At 38.9% G+C, this 13099-nt stretch overlaps 1 protein-coding gene across 2 annotated transcripts in view; it reads left to right on the top strand.

Annotated features, from left to right (window-relative positions):
• PEPD (peptidase D) overlaps positions 1 to 13099 on the top strand; it is a 140511-nt gene that overhangs the window by 94221 nt on the left and 33191 nt on the right. For both annotated transcript variants that reach the window (XM_057400177.1, XM_057400176.1), the window contains one exon: positions 6110 to 6258. In XM_057400177.1, the coding sequence (XP_057256160.1) occupies positions 6110 to 6258 (149 nt within the window). The remainder of the gene's footprint in view (positions 1 to 6109; positions 6259 to 13099) is intronic.

Raw genomic sequence — 13099 nt, 5'->3', positions numbered from 1 at the left:
AAAAAAACTTTCCTGAGGATAGTAGGACTTTACGCTATTCGACTTCTCTGTTGGGGTTTGCAATGTTATCTTGCTTAGTGTTGCTTTTCTAATTGATAGCTCTTGGCTAGTCAGGATGCAAGTGGATGAAAAAGTGTGTGTCACTTCACTCTCCATTTTCTTTCTTGTGATATCCTTTACTATAATTCATTCTTGTGTCTACTATTAAACCAGCCTATTTCCAAATCATTTGGCATATTTCCAACTATGTATCTCATAGAAATGCTGATACCTAGTTCCCTTAACCTTGAAATTGACTTAGATGTGTTTAACAAAACAAATGGTCAGATTTTGTTAGAGTGTGAATACTGAAAGGTTTAATTGCTGCATGAAGTATAAAGCTCAGAGCACCCTCTGTGAACTCAGAGCCGAGAATCGTGAGATCACACAGAATAAATCTCAAGCTGGAGATTACTTGACTGCTGTAAGAGGTTGTGTGTACCTTTATTCCTGCTGTCCTAGAACTGGACTGACACCAGTTCATCTCTGTGGCTGCTTGGGTAATAATGCCTCAAACCCCTAAAACCTCAATAAACATTTCTAAGTGCATCAGTATTCATACCTGTTCACCTTTAACCTGAGGTACAAGGAGTGCATGGTAAGATACAGTGATGTCAGTTTTCTAAATGCTGGTCTTGCAGACCCACTCTGGGGAAGGAAAGATTTTGTCCTGAGAACAGGAGCTGGGGAGGACATGGGTGACACTCAATACAACCCTGTACCACAGTATGCTGTACCAGGAAGAAATCCAGCTGGCTTTCATCTCAGTTGTCGCTTTGTGGCGTCAACAACTGCAGAAGAATAATTGGGTTTTATTGTGAGGCGGTCCAGTTCTGAGTGTACAGTCTGAGCAGATACATAGAGCAGGAAGGTGACAGCTTTACGTGTTAGCTTGTGGGAGTAGCTGTAGGCTTCCTGAGAAATGCCTGTGAGAGCTTGTCTTTGTGTTGGATTCATGATTGGATCATAAGCATTCATACACATCTCTCAGATATCCCAAATAATGCTTCCCATTGAGATATTGGCCATAATTTGCTTCATTGCCTGGCGGTTTCAAATTATTTGACAATAAAAGTGTCAGCAAGCCTATAAAAGTAAAACATTATTAGAGGAAGATGATGCTTTATTTTTAAAAAATGGTATACAGTGAATTTATGAAGAAAAGAACATGGCTTTTTATAGTCCACAGTTTTCAAATCTACAGTGTTATACCAAGTGTGTTGTGATGCTTCACAGTCAGAGGTTAAGAAAGCTAAAATCAGTATCAAAATGTGTACTATTTTGGCTTGAAAGCCAAAAATGTGACTATAAATTTGTATTTTGTGGTACCAATGTTCTGTGAAAGTAACACAGTGACATCTTACTCATCTGTATTCTTTCAGAGGCTCAAGAAGGGAAAAGAGCTTTTGCACATCATGTCATGTAGCGTTATCAGTTACAGTAGCAACTTAGAAGACTGAATTCGCTTTAAAATTATAGGACAAGGGGAATGGATTTAAGTGGGTAGAGTGGAGATTTAGATTAGACATTAGGCAGAAATTCTTCCCTGTGAGGTTGGTGAGGCACTGGCACAGGCTGCCCAGAGAAGCTGTGGCTGCCTCATCACTGGCAGTGTTCAAGGCCAGGCTGGACAGGGCTTGGAGCAACCTGGTCTAATGCCCCTGCCCATGCCAGGGAGGTTGGAACTGGATGAGCTTTAAGGTCCTTCCAGCCTTAACCAGTCTGTGATTCTGTGATTCTATGAAAATCAACAGGATTTGAAATATTTTCTCCAGACTCCCCTCCTCAGTTCCTGCACAGGGAGCAGAAGCCCTCTTTGGTTGAATGTAGAAAGGCCTAGAAACTCCTGTAATAAGGGCACATCCAGCTGATGCTTTCTGCAAGGCTGTGGCATGTGACATGTGTTTCTGCTTCTTTTCAATTTGATGCCAGTTAATGTACAAAATTATTTTAAGTTGTGGTGTCAGACTTTTTCTACATGAAAGGAATGAAATGCTTTTAGTAATTTTTGAAGGTGACTTCTAAAACAGATGCAGAATGCAACTTTTTTCGATGCTCTTGGCTAATGTATTAATGATACATAAGTGAGTCATCCTCTCAGCAGAGCAACTGACAGGTTATCTGATTTTTCTCATACTTCACATTGTTCAGTTTTAGTTAATAATGTTTACAGTATTTTGCAATATGTTCAGGAGGAAAAGATTGTATATATGCACAGAACTGAGACCTTCCTTAGGAGAGCTATGCCCATGCTTCCAAGGATGATTTTGGAATATTTTTGCTATGCATCTTTTACTTGTGGTATAGCTTCTTACTTATTCTAGAAAACAAATTGTAACAGTAATACAGAATTTTTAGAGATGCTCAGATCTTCTTACTGTTAAATCTGCTATATACATCATGTACTTTTCACCCTGAAAAGGAGCGAGCCAGGTAGGTGTTTGCTGCTTTTGCTCCCAACAAAGTAATGCAAAGCAAGATTAGCTTCTCTGTCTGAAAGTTTTAGAAGAGATTGAGCTGTGCAATAAAAGCCTTCATCAGCTTCACCCTAAATCAGTGAGAACTTTGGCGTACAACCACACATCTCTCACTTACCAGCGATACTCCTTCTCCAGGAGTACCTTCCCCTTCAAGATGCCTCAGAAACCTGAAAACCTCAGACATATCTTCCCTGCATTCATTGAAATCGGCAATTAACAGTTACATCCTTGCTGAAAAAGAAGTGGGAAAAGGGACGTTCTGGAATGAAATTTTTCTTCATTCAATAGAAAACTGAGTTCACAGTTGAGTTTTGTAATAGTCAACGTATACAGTCTGCTAGATGTATAGCACTTTGAAAGGTAGATACAATGGAGTTCGGAGACAATATTATTGCATATACTGCTGTAGATCAGGCAGTTCTAAAAAGGTAATCCATAGATCAAGACGCCTGTAAGGCCTATTTTCGTTTGTGAATTTTATTTGTTTAGATTGCTGCTACATTTGATAACAATACAAATAACATTAAGTAGTTGTTTCTGTGCAAGACCTTTTGTAAGACTTCATTATCAGGGAGGTAATTTAGTCCACGCAATTGAGAACATACTAAAATACATTTATAATATCTCTTTTACTAGCAGTTCACTAGCAGTTGCTATATAATTTCAGGGTAAAATAAATGTATTCTTTTTAAGGAACCTGCTTTTAGAAACATTTTCCAGTTTGTCAGCTGGAGAAGATAGTAGCTCACATGAATCTTACTTGACTTAAATGTGCTTCAACACTTATTGTGCCTGGCAAGCAAAGATATGAAACTAGGATCTTCTCAGCCTCCCATTATTTTCTCAGGATAACCACAATATTTGGGCTATGTCCATGTCTTGGGCAACATTTTAATTAATGGATATGTTCCCAACTGAAGTTAAATGGAAGAGAATTCCCAATACAAGCCAAAATATCTCCCAAATGTACAGTTTGGTTTGGATGCTTATTCACTGAAGCACACAGGCTGGATGATACATTGTGCTCCAAGGTGGAATTTGATCATCTTCCCTCATGTCTTCTCTTGTCTGGAAGCCAAGAAACCTGAACAAATGGTGCTTCCTAGTTTGAGACTTGTTTTGGTGTACCATCAGCTTTGTGATATTCTTTTTCCATTACTCAGTGTTCCAGTAACTCAAAAAACTATTTAACAACCACCAAGTGATGAATGAGTTTGAGAAAATGCTGGTAATTGTAAGGTTAAAGACACAGCTTTGCCTGTGGTAAATTCAGAATAACTATTCTTCAGGTAAAATACAGAAAATGTAGCAACTCCCACTAGATACGGACAGGGAGTTTGGACGTTCTTGGTCACAGCTTTACTGTCACCATACTGAGCTGACACTTAAGAGTTGTAAATGCAACAGAGTTAGGCCACAAAGGTGCTGCGAATCCCACAAAGCAACATGAACTTTGATTTGTGATTTTGAAAGGATTCAGTCTGGGATAGGTTGAAAGATTTATAATTAGTCTGAAATCTGTATCTTCTTGGCACGTTAGAGAATGTAGCAGCTTCTTGTGTGATTCTTAGTTGCTGCAACTGGTTTTCTGTATCCTTAGATTTTCTTTGTGTATCATTAGTTATTTTTAGCAGTGAATCTAACCATAAAATCAAAACTTAAGCAGTGTTGATAGGGTTTCTGATTTTGAGGTTTGGCTAGGCTGGCTTACGGTTGCTGTGTTGGTGTCGAATCCTGGGGGGGTTTCTTACCCTCTGAGCCTGACATTGTCTATTGTGTACCTTTTTTCAATTGGCAACTTTCTGGTTTTAACATCCCAAATTTCATATTTTTGTGAATGTATATAGTGTTCAGTTTAGCTCTGTGTGTTCATAAATAGCTTTGCAGTTCTTTCTGTGGTATTCTCCTGAGGAGTTTGCTCCTGTAGCTTTAAGCCTTGTGCAGTTCCGCATCTGTAAACTATGGGGTTTGTTCCTGAAGTTCCAGTCCTGCAAGTCTCTCTGTAGGTGAACCTTGCCCAGTTTGGGGAAGCTGGTGGTGACTTCAGCAGGGCTTGCACTCAGTGTGAAGATTTATTCTTGGAGGAAATTGTAGGGTGGATTTTAAAATTTCTTGGAGTAAATTTCATTGATATGTGTCTCGGTATGCTGCGCAGCAAGAAAAGCCCCAACCCTGCTGGAATATTACTTGGCTTTATCATGATTGCCTTTGTTTACTTATTGTCCATTGCTTGCAGTGGCAGTTATTTTGGAAGTGGTGAACATTTACAGCCAAGTGCTGTAGCACTTTTTATGGTAGCTTATGCTTATCTTTACTTAGTCATCTGTGCTGGTTGGTGACAGAGCTACGCTGCACAGTTTTCCTAATTATTGCTGTAATTAGGACTCAGTGGCAGAGAGGGTGTCCCTGTGGAGTGTCCTTCCTTCTGCTTGTGTTGTCTGACTGAGCCTGCTGTGAAGCAGAAGCAAGAGGAAGAAGACTCCAAGGTTTTCAAACATAGTAAAGGAAAATTATATTTCTTGTGATGACAAGAATCTCATACAGTCGTTCGAGGTGACTGGAAGAAAACTTAAATTAGCAGATTTCAATTCTCATTTGTTACCTCAGAAATCAGGAGGTCACACAAATGCTGTGTGTCAAGACCAAAGTCTTACAATACATGCCTACATGTAATCAAATATATGATGAACTAGGGGGCCTGTTGTTTGATCCAAATGGTTACTTGGTTGTTTTCCAGATTTGTGATCCTACTGAAACCGGTGCAGTGCCTTATCAGGTAGTCTCAAGAAGCATAGTACTGCAGATGCCTAACTGGGTTCTCACAAGGGTGTAGAGACCCATTTGCTATTCTTTGTAGATTGATTTTTGGCAGCTGAGCAATCAGTGATGATCATTGATACATGTATAGAATAAATACACTTCTCAAGGGGTAAACCATTTTTTTTTGTCCCCATAAAAGAAAGCAGTTAATTTTTTTTTTTTTCTTCTGATGCAGGAAACTGTATTAAATGTTTTTTTTCTGGTTGGATTATCCCATAATCCTTGTTTCTTTAATCCCTGTTAGGCAAATTTGTCTTAAAGGGAAGATTATACTGTGAGGAGTGGCAGTCAACCTTTACTGGGGATGTTTTAATTTAAACCATCAGATGCATTTTGACACTTAGATACAAAAGGCCATAATTTAATTAACATTTTTCTGTTAAGTTTTGAGGTTAGACCCTCTGTGTGGTGCTAGCATTTCTCAGGAAAGAAAAAAACAATGTGTGTTTTCTTCTGAGAAGAGACCTGGAACTGAAGAGCATGGGTTCCTCACGTACCTCTTATCTTCCTTCATGCAATCTCTCAGTGTTTTCATCTAGGACTAGCACATCTCATAAGGGTGCCCACTTAAGCCATAGGTGATGCAGATACTCTTCTGCTGGCAGATTCCAAGGGACTGTTTTCTTATTTTACTTAGGAACAGCATTCAAGTGGTGGCCAACTCCAAAAATGCAGGTAGCTTTTAAGTGCACAGCAAGAGAAGTATCTTCTGTTCTACTCTTCTCTGGCATTAAATTTTCATTTCTTCCCCTCCTCTGTTTCCTTTTCAGCCTGTTTGATATGGGAGGAGAGTATTACTGCTACGGCTCTGACATCACCTGCACCTTCCCTGCGAATGGAAAGTTCACTCCTGACCAGAGGGCTATCTATGAGGCAGTGCTGAAGTCATCACGGGCTGTAATGAAAGCAGTCAAGCCAGGTAAAAGATCAGTACATATCAGCAGGGATTGACAAGTTTGACAGAAGCATTCAGGCTGTTGAGACACTTATGTTTGGATTTTAGAAAGTGCTGGAAAGGAGCAAGATGACAAAATTAATTTACATGTTTAAACAGCTCCTAATGGAGGATAGAAATAGAACACCCAACATTTTCCATAAAATGATTTAAAAAAAATCCCACATAAACAATTATTAATAAGATTAAGAAAATATCTTAATATTCTGCTTTTTTTTTTTTAATTCCTTTGAACTAGTGGTGACAGTTACACAGGTGTGTGTTTGCAGGAAGCTTTTGCCAAAGACTGAAGTCAGAGTCTGAGTGAACATCTGTGGCAGGCTTCAGTTTGTTTCAGGCATTTTCTGTATTTTACATGTAAGTTCAACAGAAATCTTCTGTTGAAAAAGAGGATGGAATGTGTGTCCTTTGAGGAGGATACTCAATTAGCCTTAAAAAGCTTTGGAAAGCACTGACTATTGGGTATTTCTCTGTAGGCTGTTAAATTGCAGGCAACCTAATTCATCAAGTGTACATTTTTCATAGTTGAAACAACTGCCTGGCTTGATGAAAATCTTACTTTTCTCTGATTCTGCTTTCAGGGCAGCCAGCAAATGCTTTTTGAGCTAACTGCTGCTGTGATTTTGAGTATTTCACTGGTGAAGGTACTTGAGCATTTCCAAGTATTACTAATAGAACAGCTTTGAGAAAAACACACTTAGTGCACAAAGCACACTTATCCTTTAAATTTACCACATTAGCATAGTTTTTCTGGATTGCCAGTCAGAACATGCGTAATTTTCCTGTTACAGAAGCTGGCAGAAGCACCGTTTGTTCGAGCAGTTTCGAAGGGAGCAATAAGAATTGAGGCTTATCTGCAAAATGAGACTGGGTATCTTGCCATTTTAATAACAGTGTGCATTCTTTGTCATCTGCTGTTTCTCCCCTGAAGAATCTTGTTCCTTTCTGCTTCATAGTTTGCTTTACGTTTCAATGCCACCTTTAATTCTATGTAACTGTTTTGACAGTATTTCATGCTAATAAGTTGCAGACTGTCTTTAGAACTTGAGAGCTAATATGATGCTGTACTGAGGATGGTGCAGAGAATTCCTCAGTTTACTTAGCACTTTATTTACAGTGTCAGAAAATAAGAACATACTGAGCTAAGCGTTTCTGAAAAGCAGTTGTAAGGATCCTTTACTAACCTTGGGAATTTGAAATTCACAGAGAATTCATTCTGGATGTCTGACAGAAGGTGGGACTGAACTTTTGTTCCCACTGTGCTTTAGTTGTCTTGCGTGGTTAGAAAAATGGTGCAAATGTATTTATGCTGTTTATAAGACTAGTAATCATGAATTTTCTGGCTACAGAAAACAGGTTAAACACACGTTCTGTGGGTTGGTTCATTGATTTGTTTCACTTGGTATTTCTGTGTACTGAAATGCAACCTAGACCTTTCGCATCCTGTTGAATTACAGGTCTGGGTAGACACCTTCAATGTGCAAAATTTTTCATCACATGGAAAAGTCTGCTCTTTAGGTGCATATGGCTGGTACACTAGTTCTTCAGCAGCAGTCCATCTGCCAATGATGCAAAAAATCTGACAATGTTACTATATTTTCCTCTGATGATCTCTCAAAAAGATACCAAAGGCCAAAGACTCTAGTACTGAAATTGGCATGTAACACTTAAAATAGGTAGTTGTCAAAAAACATTGACTGTCTCAATTTAAAATGTTCTAAAGACAATTCAAACTGAAATAATAATTTGAATTATAAAGAGTTCCTCTTTTATACACAACTTTAAATAATTTTAAAATCGGATATTAAATAATTATCGAGTTTCCAATCACACACACCTTTTCTTACTAAAGGGGACATAGGAGGTAAGACATTTCTGGTAAGTGCTTTCATAAATCCTTTTAAGGAAATGTATCTTCTTTGTACCTTCCACTGAATTCCTTTAAATAAAATATTTTGGCTAGGTATTTTAATTGAACACTGAGACAGAGAAACTGCCATATCATGTGCTAGTTGAAAGGAGCATTGGATCTCCTGGAAGGCTAATACTCCACTGTAGAAAAGAAGAAATAGAAACACTGACCTTTATAGCATGGATTGTGTCACATACTTCTCAGGCCACTGAGAAACCCCAGAGCCCCTCAAACGGGTGGATGCAAGCTGAATGTATTGTTACTGCTGCCCAGAGAAAGCTGTTTCTGTGGGAGAGGCAGCAGCTGCCTTCTTCTCATTGAACAAACCCAATTTGTTAACTCATTGACTAAAGCAAAAGGATCTGCTCCTGCGGGAGCCTGGGACAGTCACAGAGGAGAGCAGGAAGGGATGATGTGAATTCAGCTCTCAGGTGTCTCTTCTCTCCCTGACTGACAGAAAGTTAATACATTAGGTCTCTGAAGAAGGAGGCAGAAAAGCTAGTGGGTTTACAGGCACTAAAGGTAAACCCCAGCCCTGTCATGTTTTAGTCAGATTTCTGAATTACAGAGCCCTTGCTCTTTTTGCTATTTTTTGTTTGTTTCCGTTTCCCTGGGTTCTTAAGATCAAAGGCAGTCAAGTGACTGGCTCACAGAACATTATCCATTCATGGCACAGGCTACACAGAAGGAGTGTATGCAGCAGTGTCAGCAACTGTAGGAAATTGTATTTCTCCCCAGCTGCAGAGCTGGGGCTGTAATTAGGCCTTGTGGCACAGGGTCACAGGGGATATGTAGCTGTTGTCTTCAGGAGGTTAATAATTCCCAGTCTTTCTTATGACAAGATAGGGAGCCAATATTTTAGGGAGAGTTAATGGGTTACATAAATGGGCTTATGGAAGGACACACATTTGCTAGCAACCTTAAACATTATAGTTTTGTATAGTTCATTGATTTGCGTTTCTTTTTTCAGTTTGGCTCTCATATGAACCTAATTGACTCCCAAGTCAAGTTACTTTTGGAGAGGTAATAGACCTCTGCCTAATACATTTTGTTTATACTTCTATATGCAAACAGTTGTCATAATTTAGAAAATACTCCAAAACATTGTATTTTATTGTAGCAAAGCATTCATTCGACTATGTCCTGTGCATGGTCCAAACATGCAAACAGCTCAAATCACATACATGGGTCTCCCTACCTTCCAACTGAAAGAACAGAATGCTTTCTGCAAGCCAAATAATGTATTCTGAAAGCTAAGAAACGCTATCTATTTGATTGTAGCCCAAATTCAATGCAGTTGTCACAAGTGCTGCCACAAACCAAATCTGTTTAAAATTAAAGGGGAGAAAGACATACTCGGTCTTGCATAAGCAGCAGTTTTGAAACTGCTGAAAATGGATCTCATCACTGAAGCTTGTCACTGAAGTGAAAGAGTCAAAAAGGCATTTTTGTGTGGCAGTGGGATAATTGTCTTTTTCCTACAAAGTCAGGCTTGTGATCCAAGATGTCAGAGAGGAGCGCTGCATTTCTGCTTAGAGAATATTCTTAATGCATCAAGTCCGTTTGCATTAAATTTACTCTTTCACTAAACGAAATATAGGGGCAAATGTGCAGAATAATGACATTTCCATTCACTCTGGTGGCTGAGGCATCATCTGCTTCTTACTCAGAATAGTGATACGAGAAACAATTTGTCTTTACATAATATTCTACATAAAAAGAACTGAAAAAAGAGTGAAATTGCAAAACCAAGTATACCAGACTTGGGGTATTTCAGAAGTTAGTGTCCTAATTTGTCTCATTTATGCATTGTTTTATGATCTCATCAGATTTACTAAATTGGTGGAAGGAAATTAGGTGTAATGCTGGAGCATATCTCCTAGTTTACTTTCATCTGAAGAATTCAGCTCATGCACTTCAAAACTGCATTGTGTAAACCAAAACACAATAAGTGGGGACAGCCAAGAGGTTCACCTCCAAGAATGACCGGAATTAAAATCGTCTTGTAGGTACATCCATTGTTTCTTTCTCTGCTATCTTCATGCGATGCATATGGCAGAAAGAGCTAATGAGCAGCTATTCAGTAGTTTGGTTTAACCTTTTGTTCCACGTGTGACCCAGTGCTGTTTATTGCCTACTGTTCAAAACCTGCTCTGAATCCAGAATTATTAACATCCTCACCAGTTTTTGTTAGTGCTCATCATAACAGTATGCAGGTACCTGGCAGCAGTAAGTTGGCTTGCACTTCCTCTTAGAGATGTGGAAGTGTGCAGAAGTTCACTTTCTGCAAGCAGTGGCAGATGAGCCGGAGAAGCTAGTATAAAAGCTATTGCTCATTTTGGATTCCAAGATTGAAATTCATCAGTCTGGAGGTTGGTTTTGGTTTTTCTTTTTAAGGGAGTTGAGCATTGTTCTTGCTCAGACCCCAGCTGTTTTGAGCTCTGTTGCAGCTGTTGAGTGCCCAGCTTTTCTGCAGGTTCCAGATTGTCAAGCCAGACATCAGTAAAATGAAAAAAAATTATTAATAAACAAATGTAAAATATATAAAAATTAAAAATTGTTTGGAGCAAGTTGCCTGGCATTCTGCTGGGGGTCGGAGTTTGAGGCAAGAATGCCTGCTAATTTCAGCCACAACATTCAGGTGCACTTCTGATGCTTGCTTTTTTGTGAAGTCTCTTGTTTTTCTTCCTCTTGGAAGACAAGTTACATAAGGAACAGATATCTTCAGTGGCCTAGCAGGAGCTGTGCTTGCCTTGGAGTTAGTCTTCTGGAAATAAGTAGCCCTAGAACTAAATACACTTGGGGCTTCCTGTGAATTTGTATCTTGTGTTTGGTAGGAAGCGTTACTTGGTCTGATGGAAGCTTTTACACTGGGCTAAGGTACTACATTGCAAAACATAGCACTGGGTCTGCTTCTGTGGTAAGTCTCATTGAAAATCTCAAAAAAGTGTTAAAAAGTAAAGGACTGAAAAAGGCAGCATCATCAGAAAGGCTGTGCTGCTACTGCCACCCCATCCAAAGGGGTGGATGGTCATGTAACTAAAGGACTGGACGATAACATGTCAGCACCAAGGGTCCAAGCAAAGTTTGCACAGACAGTGTCAGTTGATATTGCCTAACTCTGGAGTCCTTGATGCTGTAACCATAAAAATACTGCTTTTAGTGTAGTTCTCCCCACCCATGTAATTGCCCAGGCTTAAAAAAGCAAACTGTGGTGGAAAAAAAGGCACTGTGTGCCTTATACCTACAACATGAGTAGGTATAAGGCTGTGTAGTGTAATGGTTAATAGCAGGTGTGAGGGCTCAACTCCAATGCCTGTAGTACCTCCAATGGACAGCTGTCATGACAGCAATTGAAAGCCTGAACTGCAAGGGTATATTAGACACTTCTTGAGCAAGTTTGGCATGTCTGTTGATAGTGGAAAGATGTGAAGAACTTGAAAACGCACATGTGCAGTGCTCACAAATCCTGTCTCACTCATTCTTTATACCAGTCATGTAAGTTAGATCCAGTGTCAGTGTAATAGCTTTATTGACCATTGTTTGTTGTAAATTACAAGTGGGAGACCAGGGTTGTTTTCTCTTTGTCATCAATATAAATCTGCTTGAAGAAATATGTAAAATAATTGATTTTGTGGAAAGTCTTTCTCTGAAACTTCTGGAAAACAGCTTGTTGAAGAAGGATGAATTAGCTCTGAAGGTAAGCCTACTCTGATACAGGGTTTGGACCAGATACCCTCCTGGCGTCCCTCCTAACTCAAATCACTCCATGACTCTTAATATGTTCTGAAACATGCAAATGAAAGTATCAGTGATGTAAGAAGAGATGTTGATGACAGTCAATGCCTGAATGCGCACCTCTAGCTCTTAACATGACAGGTGGTACTTTGCAAGCCAGCAGACAGCAATGTGCTTCACTTCCTGTGTATAAAGCACATTCATGCTTAACCTGGCTTTGAGGATCACTTTGTTCGTATGGACGTTTTACTGTCAAGTAAAGCATTGATGCATACAAGTCAAATAGTATTTTGAAAGTTACTGTGGAGTTGCTTCTTTTCTAGTCTTAAGCCAATGACTGTGTGTTTATACCATGTCCATCCTCTCATTTAGAGGATACTAATAATTAGAGTTCCATAAATTCAGTTCCTACTTGATGAGGACAGTATGGTTTCTACACACATAAAGTTTCTACATACAGTTTCTATTTATAGAAACATTGAAATTTCTCAAATATATTAAATCTGCTATTATTTTGAGAAGAAATTAAAAGGAAGTATGGTTATCTTCAAACTCTGCAATTAAAGCTATTTGGGATTAATGCACTAGATCATAAACAGTCTTTAAGATTAATGAGCTAAGTATTGGAGCAATCACATACTTTCCATTTTCATCCCTTCGGAATTGCACACTGGAACTTCTGAACATTCCTCCCTGTCTTCTCTGCAGAGTAATGGGAAGTTGCAGCAGAAGGGGAAGGAAGAGAACTTGTGTTTAGCATTTCTACTACTACTACAAAACCTGTGTATGTTTAAAAAAAGGAATACAAAATACTTTTCTCAATCTCTTAAGTTATACATGTTAGTATCTGGGGGGAGAGAAAGAAAGGATTAAAACACCTCGATCAGTGAGGTCTATTGTCCTAAATTCCAGAGGTTTTTTTTTTAAAAAGATTTCTTTGTCTAGCAAACTGCTCCCAGGGAACAGTTGAGTAAGGCAAGGTTGGCAGCCACGCAATTCCCTATCTCTACATTTATATGATTTAAAAAGCTTGTATATCCAAAGTCCCCATTGAACCGAAATTGCATTCAGACATTAGCTGTGCAGCTGGGAATATTTACTGATTGATGTTTGTTTGTTTCAATAAAAATGAAAAATAAAAAATGGTTCCAAATA

The sequence above is a fragment of the Pezoporus wallicus genome, unplaced genomic scaffold (assembly GCF_028554395.1).
Source record: "Pezoporus wallicus isolate ANWC-B61680 ecotype Strahan unplaced genomic scaffold, APGP_CSIRO_Pwel_v1 contig_447, whole genome shotgun sequence".
Classification (NCBI taxonomy): Eukaryota; Metazoa; Chordata; class Aves; order Psittaciformes; family Psittacidae; genus Pezoporus; species Pezoporus wallicus.
The sequence above is the reverse complement of the archived record's forward strand: the minus strand, read 5'-3'. Positions and strand labels throughout refer to the sequence as shown.